Raw genomic sequence first — 24,264 nt, 5'->3', positions numbered from 1 at the left:
TATCAGATTAACATGGATGAATTTCCAATGAATATTTCTGTAATCAGTCTTTCTCATTTCCTCTGTTTAGTTACATTCATTTCAAATATATATATATTTAGCCATGACTCTAAGTGTTACTGTTCTAGGTGCAGGAGATATAAATGTAACTAAGATATGGCCTTTATCCTCAAGGTCACTTGAAAAATTCACTTGCAATATTTCTTAACAAAGAATTTAAAAGTACACAGAACATGAAAGGAACAAGGAACTAGAAAAGTCTTTGAGGTTGGTAAGACAATGAAGCAGTGCCACAACTGGACGAAAATTATGCCTGAAATTAGGGCACTGTTGAACTTGCTGGAATACATAGATATATTCATGGCATCTGGCCTCAGTTTTAAACTACACAAAGTTTTGAAGAATAGCTGAGGATTCAAACAAAAAACTCTATGGAAATGACTGGAAATACCACGTGCCACTTGAACATTAATCAACATTCTATTTCAAACAGGCGTGGCAGCGGACCGAATAGCGATTCAGTCCAAAGGTCAATACACAGCCAACTTGTCCCCTCAGAACCTGATCTCTTGCTGTGCCAAGAAACGACACGGATGCAGCAGTGGAAGCATCGACAGAGCTTGGTGGTACCTGAGAAAACGTGGGTAAATAGCTGCCCACAATGTGTCTCTAGGTTTCTTAGGGTTAAAATAAGGACCTGCCTGGGGTTAGAATGAGGACCCTCTGACTCTGTCGAACACTGTCGAATGTTCTGGAAGCAATCCTACCAGATACTTCCATGGCCACCTCAGCACTGACTGTCCATAAAATCACTCCCGTTGTTTCATTTTCCTTACCATCTGCTTCGAGAGTCAGTGAATTATGTTAGATTTGGATCCAAATAAGTTGTACTTTTCCAGCTTCAATTTCAAAATCCAAACTTATTTTCTTTATTGCTTGTATAAGGTATAATACATTTGTAGAATGTATAAGAATGGTATAACCTGATAACTTTATGCCTTATTAATGTTAATATTATATTAGTATATACAGTTCCTCCCAAAATATCATGAACTACAGGCACATAATAATTGAAGTCTTATAAAAATGTATCTATAACTAATAAATGTGTATTTATTTCTTTTCTTTTTTCTATTTTTGTGTGTGGAGGGGAAGCAATTAGGTTGTTTTATTTATTTATTTATTTATTTATTTATTTATTTATTTATTTTAATGGAGGCACTGGGGATTGAACCCAGGACCTCGTGCTTGCTAAGCATGTGCTCTACCACTGAGCTATCCCCCCCACCACGTGAAAAATACTCTTTACTTCTGAAACTTGCATAATTATCAGAAGAGCCCTATCTGAGTCTGATACAATTCATTCTCTTTCACACTCCTCTACATTATAATTATAGATGTAGAATTAAGGAGTCCTTCTCCTGTTCGTTTTACCACAGATTTTATTGATGGCCCCTTTTCACCTTCAGGAAATTCTGTACAGTAGATAGAATTGTTTATTAAAATGGATTTAAGCAAGATTTTAAAATTATCATGAAAAAATAGGAATGGAACAGGGAAGAGTGCAATGTCATTGAATGGCTGTGTTCAATGTCATTGATCTTAATGTGTAAATAGTCAGAATAATTTACGAACGTTTAGTTCAGCAAATTGCACCTAGGCTGGTGATTATGGCATTTTTCTAAGTATTACTTTGACTTCTTCAATGGTTCCTCATAGACTGGTGTCCCACGCATGCTATCCACTCTTCAAGGACCAAAATGCTACCAATAACAGCTGCGCCATGGCAAGTAGGTCTGATGGGCGGGGCAAACGGCACGCCACAAAGCCATGTCCCAACAGCATCGAGAAATCCAACAGGATCTACCAGTGCTCTCCTCCCTACAGAGTCTCTTCCGAAGTAAGTCCAAATTGCGAGAATCCACAAGGGTTAACTTTCTCAGAAATGTATGGCTCTGCTGTTACTAGAACTATTTAAAACCTATAATATTCTAAAATAATGCTGAGCTTCTGAGTATAATTTTTGATATTCTTAAAGTGTCTATTAGAAACTTCCAGTTTGGGTATGACTTCTGCTCTTTGTAATATTGGCAGTACAAATGATTGCCTTAAATATAAAAATGCCCAAGGGAATAGAATTTTATAATTATGTCTTATTATTAACATATATTTATTCATATATATATATATATATATATATGACAAATAAAAGCTAAATCAAACCTTTTGCGCTGACCTTTTTGTGGCGGTAGCTTATTTTGTCAATCCTTTGGCTAACTAATTGCACAAAATAATTAAAGTGAGCGTAGTCCTCATAGGAAAAAGATCCCCTTGGATTCAAGTTTGTCATGCTGAAAACCTGGGAAAATTTTACTCCATCATATCAGTGTTACGCAGACATTCTCACTTGCAGAGTATCTGAACCTTCGGTGGCTTCCAGTTACCGGTAGAATGAAGTTCAGGATTCTTACCATGACGTAGAGACCTGTGGTTTGGTTCTGGCCTCCTGCTTTCACGGACTCATTGGGACCAGCTTCCACACATAATACTCCTGAGAAAACAGGACTGTGTCTGCTCCCTAGATATGCCATGTCCCTCATGCTTCTCCACTTAGCCAGGTCATGTCTCCTCTGACCCAGATGGTTACCTCACCTGGTTCCAGATGGTAAGATCCCACACACGTGCCGAGACCCAGGTCAGAACTTCATCTTCTGCGAGAATTTTTCTTGACTCCTAGGGAGACTCATTGTCCCCTTCTCCATGGTGCTGGATGCTTGTCTGGACAATAGAACTTATCCTATCATAATGCAATTAGCTGTGTTACTGTCTGTCTACTCCACCAGAAGGTAAATATCTTGAAGGCCAAGTGCAGGGACAATAGTTGTTTCTATCCTAATTTCCAGCATGCACTGTGATCAATCAAGGGATGAATGAGTGAATGAATGAATGACCTGCCTTTCCTAAGGACTGCTTTACCCAATGGGCGACCACGTAGAAATATCTGCGTGCTGCTCTGAGGGACCTTGCTACACAGTCACCTGGGATCACTCTTGTGATTCAAAGCACGGAGATGACACTAATTTCCATTGATAAAACAGAGTTTTAATTATTTTTCCTGTGTGACCATAAAAAGTCATGATACTTTCTCTTCGTCCCCAAATTATTGTCCGTGGGGAGAGTCAATGAAACACGTGGGTGTGTTTTGTCTTCAGCAACTTCCTCAAGATGATATTTCACATGTGAGTATCTGAAAGCACGATTGAGAGCGAATTGCTCACGGCCAAGGCATGCTGGATTGCGTAATTCCTAAATGGATGGGCAACACCTACCAGTGTATTCCAAACAATAGGTTTTGTGGGCTCTGACCACATTAATGGTGCTGATGGATGTTTTCCCTTCCAGGAAACTGAGATAATGAAAGAAATCATACAGAATGGACCGGTTCAAGGTAAGCTTGGAGGAAATATGACTGTGTCTTGTTTATTCCTTTCACGAACATTACATTTTAGCGCATGTAAAAGGAGCTCAATAAATGAAAGGAAATGTTTACTTTTAGAATATTCTTAGGGATTCAATCGTTCTAAGACTAACGTAATTATAGGTGATATGCTCCCCCGATAGCTTCATCAGCTGCCATTTTATTTGAGGGAGATAAACTCATTCACAAACTGATTTCTTCAATAAATTTTGATGATAACATCTGATGCAATTTTGCTAAACTCTATCCAAAGGGATCATGGACCAAACAGACATTCAGACATGAAATGCTAACTGATGAAGCTTGTTTAACTGTTTGGTTATATTTCAGAATCACATATAGTGTTGGACATTTTCTCACTTCAGTTTAAATGGATTAGGTAATGGACTGGAAAAAAAAATCAAGATTTAGTCCTAAAAACAAAGTAGACACTTTCCTTTTTCTATAAGCCCCCAATAAATCAAGTAAGCCACTGTGATTTTTATTTTTATAAAATGCTTTCCAGTTTGATCAGTTTTATAAATATGTTATGGATAGTATTAACAGTAAATAAGGAAATAATATATGGACTTTGCACTGATTTTGATATTAAGATATTATCTCTGATACGTATTTCCTCTGCTTACCTACTGGATTTTATTTTACACCAAGGGCATGAATAAAGATACATTCACAGTGTGTATTCTCTGTACTAAACATTGTCTTGAAATGCTTGGAAGAGCAAATCCAGTGAGGGCTAAAATAGAAATTCAGGGTGTAGACACTAAAAGGGCCGAAACATATTATCAATGCAGTGGAATTGATAAATCAAATAATTAGATTAAATAAACCAAAATTAAAACTAAAATAGTTGATATATACTAAGGAACTATTGGCCAATATATATTTGTGTTTTCCTGAATGCTGGCCTAATTAGTATTGGCTCAACATATAGCAAGAAGCACAGATTTTTCAATCGTGTTGGGAGGATTTTTATTGCTCTTTATCATCACTTAATATTTATTGAGAAGTGAAAGCTTACTCTAAACATGTCCTGAATTTAACTGTTAAAATCCTGGGGCCTTACTCAAAACCTGAAACAGACAAAGAGAAAATATTTCTCTCTTTCCAGTTGTGTAATTTCTGATAAAAGAGTGGGGGAGGTTCATGCATAATTTAAGTGTATGCTTCATTAAGTGGAATTTGTGTGACAAATTCGAAGGAGCACAGGCGTTTGAGGTCAAGGCTGAATTTAAAATTCCATTCTTGACATTTGCTGCTGAAATGACTTTGGTCCAGTTATTTAAACCTCTCTGAATCTTCGAATCATTGTATTGCAGTTTCAAGTTTCTCTTTCTCGCTCTCTCTCTCATTCTTTTCATCAGTCAAAAGAAATCTGGATCATAATTATTTAAAATTGAGAACACCTTAGGTTTTTCTTATGGTCAAATACGTAAGTTTTCACGAATTACATAATGAATCAAATAGAGATATAATTTGAAACTAATAAAGTTGAAATTCCAATTATTCAACATCCATGTAACAAATGCTTGGTGAGAACCTTCCTCCTGCCAGCCTGAGCCAGGAGCACGAAACAGAGCTCACCATCCTACCCTCCTATGTGCGATGATTATGTGAAATAAGTTTGCTGCAGTTTTCCCAAAAGTTAAAATTGCACTGAGGTAGCTTAAGTAGTTACCTGTTGATGGGTTCACCAAGTCTGTTTTGGCATCAGGACCCAAAGGAAGGTCACCTTCAAGTTAATTGTGATGGCATCTCACCTACGTTTCTTTAGTTGGCAGTGTTTTTCCCCATTGAAGAGAATATTTTATTCGTGGTGCTTAGAGAGAGTGGAAAGGAGCTGAAAGGGTCAGTGGTTCCACAGAAAAGACAGCCCCTAGCAGCATCCTCAGACTTTTAGAGACACTGGTTGCCTCGTCTTGTTGTAGATGCAATGTAGTTTATCTGCACCTTGTTGCCTGGGTTAGCAAATAGCGTTTTCCCCTTTTCGGTACAAAAGCATGTGAAAGGCAATAGAATGCTGAATGAATAGCACTGTATGCCTTCTAAAACCTATAGAATTAAAAATGGGTTTAGGTGCTGGAAACAGAACAAAAGCAAAGATCTACAGAGAGTACAGTTAAATAAATTCCTTAAATCCTATAGGAATGTGCTTTTAAGTAAATAAAGAAGATTTAACCTCTGTTGAGAATATTTGGACAGCCTCAGAAAAGGCATGGAACATTAAAAAATAAAAAGTAAAAGGTGGGATACTGAAAAGCTATATTTGACTTTGGGGACAAAGGTTCACTTTAGGATCTATCAAATGCTAGTGACCTTAGTTTGTATTTTATTTAAAATGCACGTCAAAGTAAGGCAAGCATTGGGCACTGTAATCAAGGTCTACTTAACTAGTCCCAACTGAAAATATGTTTAATTCACGTCTTGTGGAGGAGAAGTTTAAAGCCTTCACCCTGAATTGCCCAAGTCCTTCAACAAAGCATCACACGATACAGAAAAGAAATGATCTCAGTGAGAGAACGAAGGGGCACTTTATAAAGTATAAGCTCTGATTTTCTAAAGAATGCACTCTTGGCTTAGCTCTCCAGAGCTGAGGGGATGCAGTCTTGCCAGAGCCTTCTTTTGCCAAGGGTTTGTTTTTTGTTCAAACCCACCAAGGGAAGTTTTGTATTTACGTCTAAGGATTAAGGACAATTACTCTGAGTGCTCTATGCTAGGTTTATCCTTTGCTGCTAGCTTAATTCGAGTTTTAAGAGGCTTGTGGAGATGTCCAAGGTTAATGGAGAAATAGCGAACCCTAGCCAAGTGTATGGGCTTCCTGAAAGGGCTCAGTTCTGTCAATTAAGAATAGATACAAACTACTGTATATAAGAGAGATAAACAATAAGGACCGATGGTACAGCATAGGAAACTACATTCAATATCTTGTAATAACGTATAATGGAAAAGAACATGAAAATAAATATGTATATATACACACATATATATATGACTGAATCACTATGCTGCACACCAGAAATTAACACAACATTGTAATCAATTATACTTCAATAAAAAACAAGAATAGATAGTGTTCTAAATGTACACAACGTATTTAAGTAATATTCTAAATAGCAAAAAATTGTCTTCATAAAAGAATAAGAAAATATTGCAGCCAATTAAATAGGAAAGAAATTAGGCTGAATTCCAAAATTCCTTCTTAGGGTCTACCCCTGGCAAGTTACTCAATGATTGTTCTGTGAGACTTTTTGGAGGTTTTTAAACACGATGGTTTAAAATCTGTGCCATTTATCCTGTTGGTTTTATTTTAGCCATAATGCAAGTCCATGAAGATTTCTTCAGTTATAAGACAGGGATATATAGACATGTTACCAGCCCAAGTGGAGAGTCAGAAAAATATCAAAAGCTTCGGACACATGCAGTCAAACTCACTGGGTAAGGCAATTTCTTAAAAATCTTCATTTAATGCTTTTGGAAAATAGAACTGAAAATAGAGTATGTAATGCACTTAGGTGCCTGAATTCCTCCTGATATGAGAGATTCTGATACAAATTAAAAATGATCAAAGCCTTGACACTCTTCAGTCATTATTTTAAAGTCCTACGAAAAAGTAACTCAATATTCTGGGAAAAGTAACCAAATCCTATCTCTCATGTGCTTGGGAATCCATCCTAAAAATCTGTTCTAAGGGCAAGGAAAATAGATTATTGGAGTAAATTCTACACATGGAATAATCAAGGAAAGGGTACAAACCCCAAAGTATGTTAGGATTTGGGGAGAAGGTTTGGAATGGATTTAGAATGGCAGAGATTAAGCAGGGAGAAAGGGTAGGGTCACCTTTCATTCAATGTAAAATTGTGTTTTTTAAAATATTTATGTGAGAATTTTGGAAATTCTATTTATTAAGTTTTTAAGTAAAATATATTCAGCTCTACAAGGGCAAGAAACAGGTTCAAAATTCGGCTGCATTTCAAGAGGAAGTCATCTCACAACAGACCCTACTCAGAGGGTGTGGTCACCTGAAATCACTTTCCCCAGCGCCTCCTCGATCTCATTCCGACTCTGCCCTGTCTTCAAGCTCTTTCTCCTAATGTCTCATTCCCCTTCAGATGAAATATTTCCTGTCCTTCCGGTGAGTACCTCAAAACCTTTCCCTTTTATCTTGAATCACCGGTACTTCCTCTTGGTGCTCTCACCTTGCATTATATTTCACCAAAGAGATGAAAGCAATCAGAAAAACGGCTCCCGGTATCACACATGCTCCCTGTCGGTTCCCACTCCTCCCTGTCCTCCCACTTCTCACATAGATGCATCTCCCCTGCTCTAATTTATACCCCTCTTGCCATTTTATAGACCTCAGACCGTCTCCGTGTTCAAGAATATGCAGAGGCAATATTCCCATTTTCTTCTCTGTAACCCATTTTATTTTTACTACCACACAAGCATGCCATTATTTCTTAGACATTTTGGAAAACAAACAAAAACAAAAACAAAAACCCTTCCTCTCGCCTTCACTTCCTCTACACTCCATGTGTGTTCTTTCCATCCAGTGAATTTCTAGCAAGATCTATCTGTTTTCATGTTCTTCAATTCCTCTCTGCTCATTTAAACCAAAAATCTTTTCAATGATTTTTTTCCTTCCTCCTCTTTTCAACAGCATCTGTTTCAAGGTTACCAATGACTTTTATATTTTCTGTCCATCTGTCAGCATCCAGACCTGCCCAACCCCTTCTCCTGCATTTTCTTTCCTGCCATGACTTTTTAAGACTCTTTGCTCTTCTTTTTCTTTTGTCTGTTCTTCTACACACCTTAGTGTGGGAGTGTCCTGGACTCAGCTCTTAGTCCTTTCTCCCTTCTATGCTCACTCATTTTCTGCTCAACTCATCAGTCTCTGAGCTCATCCTGGCTTTGGGTACCATCAAACCCCTGACACCAGCTAAATTTGTATCTGCAGCCCAGATCTGCTCCAGACCTCCAGACTTGTACTTCGCATGTCCTCCTTCACACCTCCACCTGGGTACCTCCTGGATGGCTTACATTCAACACTTTCAAAACTGAACTCCCTGTCTCTCCCCTCATACTTGCTGAACAGTATCAACCTTCTCCTTCTTAGATGATGACAATGCCATCCTTCCGTATGCTCTGACTACAAACCTTGGAATCATCCTCTGTTCGTCTCCTTGCAACTCACTTTCAAGATGTCAGAAACTCCGTTGGCTCTCCCAACTTATATCCAGAATCCAACCACCTTTCACCATCCAAACTATCAACATCCTTGCCTGAACCACCATTACCCATTGTTTTGTACGTGGATTCATGGAGTAGCTTTTAACTGTTCCTCTCACATTTAAGTTTGTCCTGAAAAGTCTATTCTCAACAGAGAAGGCAGGGTGTTTCTTCAGTCAGATCTTGTTGCTTTGCTCCAAACCCTACAGTGCTTTCCATCTCCCTCAGGGTAAAAGCCAAGCTCCATACAGTGGCCTGCAAAGGCCAGCATGCTCTGAGGACTCCCCCGTCTGCCTGTCTACACCCCCATCAACTTTCTGATCTCAGTTGCTTTTCATCTGTACCCTGTTTATGGCCCTTTATGTCTCAGGAACCCACACACCAGAGCCCCTCCCTCTGCCTTCCCCGCTCCTTTATGCAACGCCTGGTTCCTTGTCCTTGTGCCTCCGTGCAGTCTTTGCTCAGATCTCATCTTCTCAATGTGGCATCCCTGACTGTCCTGCTGAATATTGCTGCCTGCCCTCTGCTTCAGCTCCTCTGACCCCCTCGCCTGACGTATTTAAATCTTTTCACAACAATGATCTCTTTCTAACAGACTAATTTAATTAGCTTTTTCTGTTGAGTGTGTATTGTCTGCCTCCCCTACTAGAATGAAGCTGCATGAGAGCTAGTGTCTGTCTTATTCACTAATGTAGCCAAACCTCCAGATATGATGCACTTCATGCTTTTTCTATCTGAAACATGAACGTGTTTTAGCTTATTCTACATCAGTTCTTGTCTGACATCCATTTTTCCATGAGGCAACTCTGTTGAAAAATAGAGTGAGGAGAAGTTGGAGGGGAGAGCTGGGGCCCTCCTCAGCTTTGATTGGTTTCTAATTCTTGCACCTGTGCTCATCACATCAACTCTGCCCCTAGTTCAGAGCCCAGAGTTTGGTGGGATTCACAGTAAATCCCCTCCAGGTGCTAATCTTTGCCTTTTCTTTTGCATCACATTCTCCATCTTTCAACCATTGCCCTTGGTGGGTTGGCCAGGACTTCTGCAGCTCAATGGGCCCCCAGTGTGCTTTCTTCTTCAGCTGACCTCCTGGGATGGCAGGGTGGGATGGGAAGGGACTGCCACTCTGATCACTTTGCCCTGCTCATGGCTTTTGTTGGAAAGTGCATGAGGGGGTGTTTCTGGATCGTCTTATGTGCTTTTAAGGGGAAAATTTTTCCATTCAAGTCTGGAGAGGAAGGAGGAGGGCTGTGGTGAGCCTTGTTTCTCAGCATCTATTTTTGCTTTGATACAGAACAAAATGTGTTTTTTTTTTGTTATTCCTCAAAGTTGTGTTTTGGGGATTATGGCTATATGCCTGGTTTACTAAAGAAGAAAAGAAAGAGGTCTTGATTTTTAAAACTTGTTTTATTATGTTTTTCCACTCTTAATTGTTTAGTGACTTCTCAGGAAAGCAGATGGAATAAAAATGCCTCATACAGTCACTGTCACTGGGAACTCAGCTCCGCTTGAGTTCTGTTTCCCTTCAGTTTGAAAATCTTATTGCTTCTAAATCTCTCCTTCGTCTGCACGTTTCATTATCAATTTTTGTTTTCTCTAACAGCATCCATGATTTGGAAAAATTCTTCCCACACCCATGGTGATTGAAACGGTTTTTCCTGTCATTCAAAGATAGGAAATGTTACCATCCTGGAAATGGCAATGTGAATGTGGAGCCTTCCTTGGCTTATCAGAACTGTTCCTTTATCATCGCTGCCACGTATTTAGCCATGCTGGTCATGTTTTCTTTGCTCTGCTCCTACATTTGCTCATGCTGCGTTTGAGCAAGCTATGAATGTGTTTACATCTCATCACTCTGCAGTGTGTATATTTTCCTTGATCAGTGTGTCAGTTGCATGAATACGTTCACTTTTATAAACTCTAGAAACTTGAGGCATTTATAAATTTGCCTCACAGGTGTGACAACTAACAAGGCTAATTCTGCTAATGGGCAAATAACTTTTGGAGAATTTGTTTATTTTTCAGAAATATTTTAGGTCCCTGGGCATTGTTCAATAATCCGGAGCAGTAGATTTTAATTCATTTCTCCATTAGTAATTCCTGATTTGGTAATTACTGTATTTAGAAAATTAATGCATTGGTGAATTAGAGAGTAATCAAATAGCCCAAGTGACTTAGTGTTCCTTATCGAAGAACTTAATATGCTTCTAAGAAGTACCTTACGAATTCATCGCAACAAATTCTGTTTGCTGTCCATTCCGTAGGAGACAGAGCTATTAGATTTAGCTTACTTGAACAAATGAATTTAAACTTCTGACAAATGCCCATCACTGGAGAATACAAGATTTAATATATACTCCTGCTGTTAAGGAGTTCAGGAATAAGGTAGAGACATTCACAACTGATTCTAGGGTAAAGTGATAAAAGCTATACATTTCCACATATATAAAGCACAGAAGAGTGGTAGGTAGATAAACACTTGTAATGTCTTTCTTGGCTCCTCATAATTTGATTGCACTCCTCTCTCTTCTCTTTCCAAAACCTCTGTCTATCGCCATGGTGGATACTATCATTATAAAAGCATTTAATTAAATTAAAAATGCCATATATTCTGAAATATGGCATTATTTTATTTTACAACAGTAAGGATAAAATATTACCAATTAAACTAAGAAACTCTATTGATTGTCAGATGGATTTCAATCTTAGAGATGTTAAAATGTGAGGGGGAAAAGTGTGTCATAATGAAAAAATAGATATGGTATTTAAGATTTCATCCTGGCCAGTATTTTTTATGCTCTGGTCCTGCTCTACATCTTCATATGTATTAGAGTTCATTCTGTGTCCCTGGCCACCAAAGTTCTGAGCTTTCTTTAAACCCTGTCAGAAGTTTATAAAATAGTGCATTTATGTCATTTATTTTTGCATATGATTCTCAGGAATCACCACTATAACTTAAATGAAAAAAAAAAAAACCAGTTAGCTATTTTAGAAAATTAAGGGCAGTAATTGGGGTAAAACCATTGTCAACTGTGCTCGTGGGACAGAATTTTATTGAGGATCTAGTCTATATGTTACAAAAGAGAAAAACAAAATCATTTCAGGATATAATGTTGCTATCGTTCAATAACGTTTTACATGTGAGTTTATTCAACAGACGTTTATTGAGTGCCTGGATGTTTCAGATGTTGTTTTAGATGCCAGGGATGTATCAGTAAACAAAATAGACATAGATTCTGGTCCTCATGAAATTTATATTCTGCTGATGGATATATAGCTGTTAGGCAAATACAATTGCATCTTATGAAAGGCCAGAGTTTTGGTGTCAAACTTTGTGTGTGTGTCTGGGGTCAACAGTATAAACATTTTTACTTATGAATATTGAACAGAGACTCAGGGAGAAGACAAGCAGTTGTGAAATAGAGGCCAAGAGAAAGTAAACATTAAATAGTCCAAGAAGGAGAGATGAACGAATAGCAAAGATGTTTTCGAGTAGATTGTGAATGATGATTGCAGTTTTTAAATTAAATGGAGCATCCCAAAATACATGAAAAATATTGTAAAGTGGTGGAAACTGGCCATGTTTCCAATAAGTGACTGTGAAGCCATTTAGTTTGAGTAAATCATTAAAAAATTCAAGTCAAAGTTTCCTGTAAACTTTGGTGCAAATCTACATAATATGACTTAAAATTGGGCACAAATAGAATGATTTATGTGTTTTTCTTTGCTATATATTTAACAAATATTAAAAGAAAACCCATGCTATTACTGGTGCTGTGCTGAGTAGTAGGCAAAATGAGAAAAAAAACAAGCAACAACAAAAAAAAACAGCCCTTGCCCTCCCAGTGCAACTAGATAGTAAATACAAAAATGGAAAGTTATGAAACATTTCATAAAGGCAGAGTAGAAAGTGAAAAGAGATCATTTAATACTTGATCTAGACTTGAGGATCTGAGAAATGTCTTTGAGGAAGAAAAGTATGAGCTGAGATTTATGGGCTGATTAGCAACAGGCAAAGGGAGCAGCTTGTGCAAAGGCCCTGTGGTTAGAAGGATAGAAGACACTGTCTGAATGCAAAGAAGGTTGTGTTTGCTGAATCTCAAAAGGCAAGGACCTGTAGGCCAGTTTACAGAATTTATTTAAATATGTTAAGTATTTTGTTAAGGATCTTAAGAGCAGAGGGAAGTCAATGAAGAGATTTAAATAGAAAAGTGGCATGATCTTTCTTTGTAGTTTTTTAAAGATTGCTTTAACTGTAAAGAATGTGGTCTAAAAGGCAAATGCTGTTAATCTTAGTAAAAGATAGAAGCCTGGACTTGGTAAGATGGTGGAAGAGTTGGGGAGATATAAGTGGACCAAGAACCATTTAAAGGGCAAAGCTGGGAGATCTGATATGGATTTGGAATCGAGTGTGGATGATGACATAGGGAAGGAGTTCACTTTCGGGTCTGATGATTTCAAGAAAAAATGCAGATAGATGTCAGAGAATTCAGGTAGATACACTGATCTCAGGGTCATAGTAGCCATCAGGGTTGAAGATGGGCGATACTGAACTGAGTAAGAAAAAAAAAGGAAGTTTGACTGAGGCTAAGCCATGGGAAAATCTGGTATTTCGTGACTGGTTAGGTGACTATGAGTCTACAAAGAAAGGAAGAAGAGGTCAGTGAGGGTTTTTTTGGTTGGTTTGTTTTTCGTTTTTTAAAAAGTGGCTAGTGTAAGATTTCAAGAAAACTGTGAAACTGTAAGATTGGCATCTGGAGTATTTGAAGATGTTGGTCTTAGACAGAGACAGTGGCAAGTCTGTTCTATCAGGGGAGAAGGGAGGGAGGAAGAAGTTAGATGAAGCTGTTTAGCACTTAAGGCAGTGATAAGTTGAGGAAAATTCCTATCAGATTGCTTCTTTTTAAAAAAAAATCTACAGAAAGTAGGAAGTATGGTTATCTGTAGAGGGAAGAGGTGGTAGGAGGATGCAGTATCAGAAACTGAGGAGAATAGAGGTGGTTGGCAATGGTCCTCTGTATATTTAGGTGGGGGAGTTTCCCAAGGGACCTACAGTAAATTGCCTCGCATTGCTAAGAGCACCATCTGTCCTTTTGTGTGTGCCTTCTGCTGCTGTGGTCAGCTGCTTGGGTGGATGTAGAGAAATGAGTAGTTAAGTTCATCCAAGGCTCAGAGTTTTCCAGATGGGTTCAATGAAGAGTCAGAAAATCAAGGATTTTAGGATATGAGTGTTGACTTCAGTATTGCTAAGATGGCAGAAGGCTTAATCAGCCTGCTGAAAAGACAGGGTTGATGGATTTGGAGAAAATAGAAAAATCACTGGACTAGAGGCCATGATGATTCTGATCTCTGTGATGTTTATGATTCTCCAATTTATTTTTCCTACCTTTGGAATTTTTTATCATTATTTATGAGAAAAAATGAATCATTTAATAATAAGGAAGTAATATTTTATGATTATGATTGCAGTGTCATAGAGTGACTAAAAGAAGTAATTTTCTATGTTAGTGCCTAATTATGTTGTAATACTGATTGTCTACTTTGTAGTCATAAACCTTTGATGTCTGTCTGTCTATCTATCTATCCATCCATCCATCCATCCTGTATATCTATCTATCTATCTATCTATCTATCTATCTATCTATCTATCCATCCATCCATCCTGTATATGTATGTATGTATGTATATATGTATCTATCTATCTATCTACTTACCTACCTATCTATCTCTCCATCTAGTTAAAGAAAGTTGCCCATTAGGAGCATAAAATAATGCTTCACAGTTAAATTTCTAATATATTTTTCACATATTTTTCTAGACATATCAAATAGCAAGGATTCCTCAAGCAGAAATCATTATCTAGTGGGATTACAAATTATGTGACATAGCTTTCTTGGGACCACCACTTGTTTTTCCCCATGCATCTTTTTATCCCCTTCTTCCTTTCTGAATAACAAATGAATATCGAGCCTAAAATTTCATGCTATGTTATGTTTCACCCCTGGCAAATTGATAAATTCTGAGCAGATGTTTTAATTAGAGATTTTTAATGCATGGCGAGGTCTCAGATAGTTGAATGAACATTTCAACAACACTTATTTAGAAAATGCAAATAAATATGTGATAATTAGTAGAGACAAGGCAAAAACATTTAATTTGGATGTTGGCATATCTTTTAACTGCAAAATGCTTAGTTCTTTCTTTTGGGGGGCTGGGGGGTGCCCTGGTGTGAATAACAGTAGCCACTGAAGTGGACTCAGAATATTTACTGGTTCAAGTGCGTTAATAGAAGTTTATTTCTTATTCATACAAAAGTTCAAGATGGGTGATCCTAGCTTTTGGGTGGCTCTCCTCCATGTGGTTTCAGGGACCCCAAGCTCTTTCCACCATGTTGCCTGGCCATCTCTTAGGGTCACGTGTTGTGATCTAGCCCCCCCTATGGAAAATGAAGAAGATCATGAGGCGGGCTTCTTACATTTACTTCTTTTAAAGCCTTGACTCAGAAATGGCCCCTGTTAGTCCATTCACATGCCTTTGGCTAGAACTCATCCACACAATTCTACCCAACCGCAGAGGTGGCTAGGGGTGGGGAGGTAGAGTGTGTGGAGGGAGGGTATAGCTCAGTGGTACAGCGCGTGCTTAGCATGCACGAGGTCCTGGGTTCAATCCCCAGTACCTCCATTGAAAAATCAAGTAAATAAACCTAATTACCTCCTCCTTGCCAAAAAAAAACCCAAAAAACAAAAAACAAAAAAAAACCCAAAGTGGCTTAGAAATGTTAAAGAATTGGCAGGAACATTATTCTATCAGAACAAATAGAGCTATATTTTGGAGCAGAATTCCAAATCTGCATACATTTTAAAGGAAAAAAAAAACCAAAAAATGGAGACTCAGGTTTGAATTTGTGGAGAGCTGACTTGGTCGGCATCTTCCAAGCCCTCTGTGATTATGTTTTGTTTTTAGAGACTCTTCATTGGGAAATTCTTAAGAATTACTGCTCTACCAGATTGCATAAATTAATAAATGCATTTGGTACCAAATATATTCATAATCACTGAAGTAGCACTGTTAACACAATTTTCCTACTTAAAAAGCCTTATGAGATGGGAATTATTATTCCATTTTACCATAAATAAGAGACTGAGAATGTCTTAGAAAACTTTTCAGGTCTTTCTGAATTCAAAATTACTATTTTCCCAATACTAAATCTATATATAAATATAGATTTATATACATATTTATGTATATATTTATATATATATAAACAAGAAAGGTCAAATGTCAAGATTCACTTAATATATGTTTACCACCTAGGTTTTCTCAAGTAATTGCTAAATGTTCTCTTTTACTAAAAATTTCCTTAAGGTAAAGCTAATTATATCCTTTTTTTCTTCTAAAATTCTATTCTTACTTGCTTGACAGCATATTTTTAATCTGTACATACAGACTTTTGCCTAAGTTTTCAACAAGAACCTTTTCTAAGTTTATAATGTGTGTCAGACACCGTGCTGGGTGTTAAGAAAACAAACACCAAAAAAAATTTGCTCATGTTTTCAGGCAAGTGGAGAGAGAGAGAGAGGGAGAGAGAGAAAGGAAGACAGAAGAGAAGGAAGGAAGGAAGGAAGGAAGGAAGGAAGGAAGGAAGGAAGGAAGGAAGGTAGGCCCAGGCATTCTTCTATTTCATGAGAATTTACTTACCTGCCCTGGAGCCTGACTACTTCAGCATCTCTGGGTTTTTCTTCCCTCTCCTCCATCATCTCTATATGAATGTATATACCTTTGCAGCAACATCGTTTGGTTAACAGTGTCCATTGCAAGTGGCCATGTGGCATTCCTCAGCCTCATATTCTGTGCAGTGATATTCCCACAAGAAGACCAATACAAGTCTTTCACATTTGCAAGCAGTTCAGGTCAGCATCCTAGGTCTGGATCCTTCTACTTTGAGATAAAGTAAATCCGAGGGCAGAAACCATTACCAAAGTATAGAAATGGGGATTTCAGTAAAGTAGACCTACTCTTCAGTTGCTGCTATAAAGCAAGTAGCACAAACTGAACAGCCTTCAGAAAGGAAAAGGAATCTTTCTGACACCGTGGCAGCCCTGCGTTCTGGGAAGTCCTACGTACCTACACTAGCGTGGTCTTGAAGTGTCCATCTAGGAGCAGAGACAGCCCTGTAAACGTACAATAGTGGCAGGAGGTGAGCTCACGGTCTTCCTACTCTGCCATCTTGGCTGACCCCCAAGAATAAACATAAAACAAAACAAAACGAACATACAATATGAGTGCATTGGTTTTGCAATGGATAGAATCAAGGACTTTGAAAGCGTAGAGATGGTACAATTGAGAACTAGAGTAGGAAGTGACACTGAAATGGGAGTTGAGAGCACATTCAGCATTCCTTTGCATTTCCTTTACCGTGGACTCTTTATTCTGGCCCTTTATTCATTTTTCTAATGGAGTCTTAGTTTTTAAAATTTTGATGTGTATGAGCTCGTATGATACATTGAAAGGATTGACTTTTTTATACTGTTGACTGAATCCCACTTTGTTGTTGGCTTCATTAATTTATTTTTAATGGTTTTGACCTGGACAATGCTTTAACTTTTATTCTGGATTTTTAAAGTTCTATTTTTAAGTATTTAAGTCAAGGATCTACCTGCAATATGTTGGGTGGATGATGTGTGGTCATGATCTAATTTTTTTCCTTCATACTCTAAGCTCAAAGCACTGCGGGCATGTAATGAATAACCCACTCCTTTCATACTCTTTGAAATGTATTTTTTATTGCCTATTACATTCTTACACCAATTTATTATGGCTTGATTCTGAGGTGTCCTGTTTGAAATACACACTACTATTTAACTTCTACCACTTTTTTTTTAATACCAGGTGGTGTTCACACTGCTTTATCACTTTCATTTTTTCAATAATTTTCCTGTTATTTTTCCTATTCATTTTTACAATGAGATTAACACAAACACATACAAAAAACATCAGAACAATTTAAACTGGAACTTGTATGTCTTATTTATAAAGAGGATAGCATATCCTTTTTTTTTTACTTTTTAAAGACTATGATCAAGTACCCTGCATTTATTTTTCTTTAGAGAAATGCTATTTTTCAAGGATTTTGTTTTTAGAAAACTTCTTTTTCCTCTTCCCTATACTCTAAGATTTTTATATGTTTCTTAAATGTTGTTTTTAAAGATGAAGCTATTTGGCTTCTAAACTATTTAGTTTAAGTTATTTTATTTTACTTTCATTGCCAGGTTGAAGTATCTCAATAGTAAACAACATTAAAAAATAAAAGAAGTAGTAAAATGATAATTTGATTATGTTGATTAAAGAATTTACCGCTTTTCAAACCTAGAACGTTTTACCCATCTAAGATCTGTAAAGGACCCTGGATTTTCTCTACCCAATAACCTAATGTAAAAGAAGAGGGCCTGGAGATAGAGATTTGCCAGAGATTACATGCTGGTTGGTTGCAGAATCAATATTCAACTCAAATGACTTCAGTACTAATCTTGTTTGGCAAACCACTGGGATACAACACAGGGTTACAAGACTGGGTGTTGAAGTCAGACATGTCTACATCAAAAAGCTATTGCTCGAACGGACTATAACTCAATTAAAAAAGAAAAAAAGAAAGAAAAAGCTATTGCTCATTTTTGGATTGGGTTTTTTTTTTTTTTGTTCTTAAGTTGTATGAGCTGTTTATATAAGATATTCTGAAAATTAAACCTTTGTCTGTTGCATCGTTGGCAAATATTTTCTCCCATTTTGTAGAGAACCTAAACAAGCAATTCTGCAGTGAAGACATACAAATGGCCAATAGGCACGTGAAAAAAAAAATGCTCAGTATCACTAATTATCAGAGATGTGCAAGTCAAAACTACAATGAAATATCACCTCACACCAGTCAGAGTGACCATCATTAAAAAGTCTACAAATGATAAATCCTGGAGAGGGTGTGGAGAAAAGGGGACCGTCCCACACTGCTGGTGGGAATGCAGTTTGGTGCAGCCATTATAGAAATATTTGACTTATTGGAAAGTGAAAAATGCAATTATTTAGTTTATGGAGATGCGCCCCAAAGTGATTCCCAACTCAAACTTTCGATAGATTTTATTGAGCAATGATCGTGTACTAGGCACCTTGCCAGGTGGTGAGGGTACTGACAGGAGTAACGTGGGGAGCCTTAACAAATAAAATAAAACAAGACCCAATGACGTGATGCAGCCATGGAAAGCGACCAATTATACAGGAAAGCCACTGAGAGGTTCCGCAAACCCTTGGGATCATTTGAGCTGACCTCACTGACAGAAGCGTGAAGGCGGAGAGGGACCCACGGGGGTGAAACTGATCAATGGGCTTTATTTTTCTTCTGTCTTCAGTGCTGAGTGCAGGGTGGTCAGGACTGAATCAAGCTGCCAGCACAGTTCGGGTTCCATATGTTCCTCTTGTTGACACCGGTCTCTCATTTATTGGCCATCTCAAACGCCGAGCAAGTCTGCTAACTCCGTAAGGGCTGTCACTATGAGCCGGTCTTTTGCAAAGCAAAGCAACAATGGCCAACAAGCAAAGCTTTATTTTTATTTAAGTAAAGCATGGTAGGAGTGTTGTTTTAAAAAGAATTCTTAGAAAGCTCACTTGGCATTCATCAAAGTATGCCTTCTAGAACATGTATATATAACACGTATTGTATGTATAACATGTGCAGATGTGTGCACACACCCATATACATGCACATGAAGGTCTCTAAGATCTTTCTCCCTTCAGGGCAGTGCAGGACTAACCTTGATTGTGGAGCAAACACTGTAGAACATAAAGAAATGGGATTTCCATTCAACCTAAGGTTGATGCTAATTCCGCCCTTTTTCTCAGGTGACCTCAGGCAGTGACCTCTCATCTCTCTCTGTCGCAATTTTCTCATTGGGATAATAATAGTGTCCTCAGTGTCTTGTTGTGAGGATTAAATGGGACAGTATGCCTGCCACCTAATTAATAGCTGCTCCTTTTACGCTTTTTTTCATTTCTTTCAAAACTTGTATTTTCTTTAACTCTTTCTTTCTTACCTTTATTACTCTGACTCTGTTTTCAGAATTATCTTTGAAAGTCTAATCTGGAGCTGGTTCTAATTATGGCATTACTGAGTACTTACATATGATATGATACACTTTTATACTGATGGTTTCCAATTTTTTTATGTTTAGAAAATTTTTGATCCACCTCACTCCGGAAAGACCAGTAGATGAATAAGGATGAGAAACGAAAGAGAAATGTGACTCTAGGAGGAAATATTTAATTTCTTTGGTAAATGTGATTAAATTTTTATGACCTTAGATAGTACGGCTCTGTTTGTAGCAAGAAAAGCAGGAAGGTAGTTAGGGAGTTTGGTCACGTACACTTTAACCCCACTGGATTGTGTAAATAACATGGTTTGAAATAATAACTTCCTAGCTGGTAAATATCAAGGAGAGACATGGCACGTGAACAAATGTTTCGACTGAGGAAGGTGATTACAGGCAATTCTCTAGATCTATGGAGAACCTGGGGAAACGGTTACACCAAGGCTGAGAACGGCTCTCAGTTACTGGGAAAGTGAGCTCTACCTTCTTGTTGGGGTGAGTTTTAGTCTCTGTGGACACTTCAGGTCTGGGGGGCCTGGGCAGCGGGGCTTCACTAGTCCCTGGGACAGTGCTACCTTCCAAATGGAGCCGAATGGATTATTTTTGGTGATTTTGTTTTATAATCCAATATGTTCTGTGGCAGGTGTTGCCCTCAAAGTTTCAGATATGATAGACTTCACAGGGAGGTTAGGTAAAGTGTGCTTGCGAATTTGCAGAGATGTGTGGTGGGTGTGGAGGGGACATGAAGAGTGGCTTTTGTCAGGAAGAAGTGTGGATTGGTTGTCCCTTAAAAGTGAGAGCACTCTCAGGACAATCACGGGACATTTTAAGAAAGTATATAATGCAAGGTTACCGTGCTGGGATCTAGGGTCAGAATTTATTCTTATGCTCCAGCAATATGACGTATATGACAATTCTGATGAATAAACGAACTGGGAGATTTTGTTAAAAGGTGTGTGTTGCTATGGCAATGAGCAATGTCTTCCCTGAACAGAACCATGTAGAATATGACTGACAACGTCAGTGAGAAGTTCAGGCCACGTCTATGTTCCACCGAAAAGGGAAAGGTTGCAGAAAAAACCTGGATTTGGCAGGTGATGAATGAGTACTACTTATGACATTAACTGACAGCTTTGACTTATTTTGATCCTTAAAATAAATGTATCAGATATTATTCTTTCCCTTCCTCATGATTCTGACAATTATGTTCATTACATCCCTGCATACAGAGCTGGTTGGAAGTGATGAAGGCCACCCTGACTGGAGTGTTGTTACCACGACCACGCTGTTCTCTTCCTGCCTCCATCCCCACACTTTCTCATTTTAGTCCATTTTGTTCACCATTGTCAGCTTTATCTTTCGATGGCTGTCTACCATCCTTCCCCTTCCAAACGTTTCATGATTCCTCTGTGAAGGCACCAAAGGTAGCTGCTGGCTTTATTTCTTGCTCTCCTCCCCGCTGTGCCGTCCCTTCTTCTCAGCATCTTCTACAAGTTACTCAAGGCCCACCATGCCCCTCCTCATCACAGCTGGAAATGGCTCCACCCGTGTCTGCCTTCCCCTGGTTAGATTAATTTGTGGGGGTGGGGGGTGGGGACTTACCATCTTGAATATTCACAGACATAGATAATACGTAAATGAATGAGCTTGATTGTCTCATAAATGTTATTTGCAAACACAGGCTTTGGACCAGATTTAGCCTATGAGTCATGTACTCCAACCCCTGGAGGATGCTGTAATCTCCCAGTCTCCTTTCAGTGCCAAGATTTTAGAAGAAAATAAAAAGCCAAGTCTATGCCTAACATCCAAAGGCTGAAGTTTTCCCTCCAAGTGTATCTTCATTAGATACAACCCTCGTTAACTGTCATTGACGATGATGGATGGCTTTGGTCCTGCGTGCGCTCTCCGCGGTACACTTCGCGTGGTGTGGACATCTTAACATATCTTCTGTCGGTGCAGCCAATGCAGAGGGATGTTCTGCCTGGTCTACAGCGCGTCATTCTGACCAGAGCATAAATTGGGCACAACTTTGTCACCCATTTCCTCCATAATCCTTTCTAGAGGCCAAATTACACATGATGTTACAACATAGCAATCTTTTTGCTTTCTGAAATATTAGCCTAGGAGAGTGTCAACCATATGTCAGCAACTCAGTAAATAGTGTTGTTTGGATGATTAATTAAAAGGAGGAACATATAACCCACACAATTGTCTGTGACATTTTCCGACCAAAGAAACGATCTTTCAGAAATCCCCATCTGCTTCTTCCATCGATGATAAAAATTTTGTAGCTCCGTGGGGGAACACAGCAGGAAAAGGACCCGAACGTAGATTCAGAGAACCCCGGCTTGATGGGCATTTTGCTTCAGTAGAAAATGAAGGGGGTTGGGGAGCACCCTCATTTTATTTTGCTTTCCCATGCAGTCTGCTTTGATCCATCTCTGATCTAGCATTAATTAGCACTTTCGGATCCTCTCCATAGTCGACACTGCCACACTCGCTACACTCACCAAGCCTGAGTTTTTTATTTTTGAATGAAGTTACTAAGTGTCTTTGCTACAACATTCATCACGACAAAAGCGTGCATATCTTTGCCTCATTCTTACTGCAGTTACCTTGCACATCTTTGGGTTGAAGGATGCTCACAGTCTCTATATAGTCTCCCCTTTGAAAGGAAAATCCTGCTTCCAGAGTAGTCAATATCATGGTTATTGACTTGAAGCTCCCCTGGCGGTTTCTTTACACTTGTATCCTATCTGACCTTCATTTGCTTCATATGAAGGGTTGGAATGCCACATCAGGCTCGCTTACGTGTTTGCTCCCTGTTTTCCTCCAGAATTTCCTGTTCTAGTTGTCTGTACTGCCTAAAATTTCTTTGCATGTCTGCTATTTAGAAACTTTGCTTTCTATCTGTCTGGATCTATATTCGCTGATACAGAATAGGTCTGCCCAGAAAACATGAGTTTGAATTCTTGCTGTCAGTCTGCTGGACACATGCAGGGACCCCAGAAGTAGCCAACATCAGAAGGATTGCAACATTCTGATCTAGACAATTGGGCTTCCGTGTAATATACCTAGCATCAAGACAAAATAAAGCTTTGTTCTTCTTGTAACTCCAGATTCTTAGATGCACGTGAGATCAGCTTTAAAGAACTTGATTCCTGAAGCCAATGGGATCTTGACATGTGAGTTAGCAAATGACTATTCTCGTCACAGGAGAATTCGTCACTCTGCAGAAAGTCTCTTTCACAGTTTTGTTTAATAACCAGTTTTCCTTCGTCCTTTTAGTGTGTTGCCTGTCAGAAACCCCGAAAAGCCACGAATTTAAACATTAATATGCAGAACCACTCTCAGCAGAGGGAACTCAAAAGGAGACAAAGCCACTCTGTCATTACAGTCTCAGGCAACCCGATGGCCGGGAACACGTCTCTATGCAGCGTGCGGTGCACCTCAAGATTTGCCACATTTGATGTACCCTCCCTACCCATTTGACCTTGAAATCCTGCAGTTAACCTTGACTCCTTTTTCTCCCTCTCAGTCAGTATAAATTAGCCAATAAATTCCTTCAGTTTCTCTCCAACATAGCCCTCAAATCTGGGCCCTCCTGTTCAGTCCCACTGCCACTGTACTTGCTCAGAAAATATCTGTTGAGGGCTGCTTAAGTGATGGTCAGTCTTCTAGGTGTTGGAGACCCAGCTATTAAAAGCATAAACAACTTTTGCTTTGGAGGGCTTCCATGCTTTTGTGGAATTTCTCTATGTCTTGTTTTAAGGGCAACATGCATCGGGAGCTTTCAGTCTCCCCCCCCCCCAACCCCGGGACTCTACCGCCCGGTGCTAACACCAGGGTGGTCCCTCTGAAAGACTGCCTGAATCATGTCACATCTCGGATTTGAATGATTCTTGATCGCCAGCTTTGTAAATTCCAAGCTTCGCAGTCATGAGTGCTTTTATTTTTCTGACTTTATTTCCTTCCGCTCCCACAGCTGTTGCCCCGTCAAGCACAGCTGAGATGAGGTTTTCATGGCTCTCTCATGACTTTGCGCTTACTTATTGTGCCTAAAATTCTCCACCCCCCTTTCCACCTGAAGAATGTCTACTCGACTCTGTGAAAGGAGTTGTCTTTGCCCTGCACAGTTGATTTCTTCATCTGTAGCCCACAGAAAAATTGTAAACCATGCTTTCACAGAGGTAGCAATTATAGAATTCAGATTATTTTTATACTTGTTTGTTTTCCACGTTCCAGCATCACTCTCGTTAGATTTGCATCTTCTTGAAGGCAAAACATATACTTCCTTTGCACTAAACAATAGTCTGCTAAGTAAAGGCAGAAATAAATGAATGAAGTACTCAAGATGCTCTGTGCTTTTGTTTTTAAGAGACATGTTTAGGGGAATATAAGTGTCACTTTCAGAAAGTTATGTGTTCAATT

General features: G+C 38.7%; 1 protein-coding gene across 1 annotated transcript in view; it reads left to right on the top strand.

Annotated features, from left to right (window-relative positions):
- TINAG (tubulointerstitial nephritis antigen) overlaps positions 1–24,264 on the top strand; it is a 63,799-nt gene that overhangs the window by 29,784 nt on the left and 9,751 nt on the right. Inside the window, exons 6-9 of the mRNA XM_072944682.1 lie at positions 494–644; positions 1,720–1,900; positions 3,403–3,448; positions 6,790–6,913. Coding sequence (XP_072800783.1) covers positions 494–644; positions 1,720–1,900; positions 3,403–3,448; positions 6,790–6,913 — 502 coding nt within the window. The remainder of the gene's footprint in view (positions 1–493; positions 645–1,719; positions 1,901–3,402; positions 3,449–6,789; positions 6,914–24,264) is intronic.

The sequence above is a fragment of the Vicugna pacos genome, chromosome 20 (genome assembly GCF_048564905.1).
Source record: "Vicugna pacos chromosome 20, VicPac4, whole genome shotgun sequence".
In the NCBI taxonomy this organism is placed as follows: Eukaryota; Metazoa; Chordata; class Mammalia; order Artiodactyla; family Camelidae; genus Vicugna; species Vicugna pacos.
The sequence above is the reverse complement of the archived record's forward strand: the minus strand, read 5'-3'. Positions and strand labels throughout refer to the sequence as shown.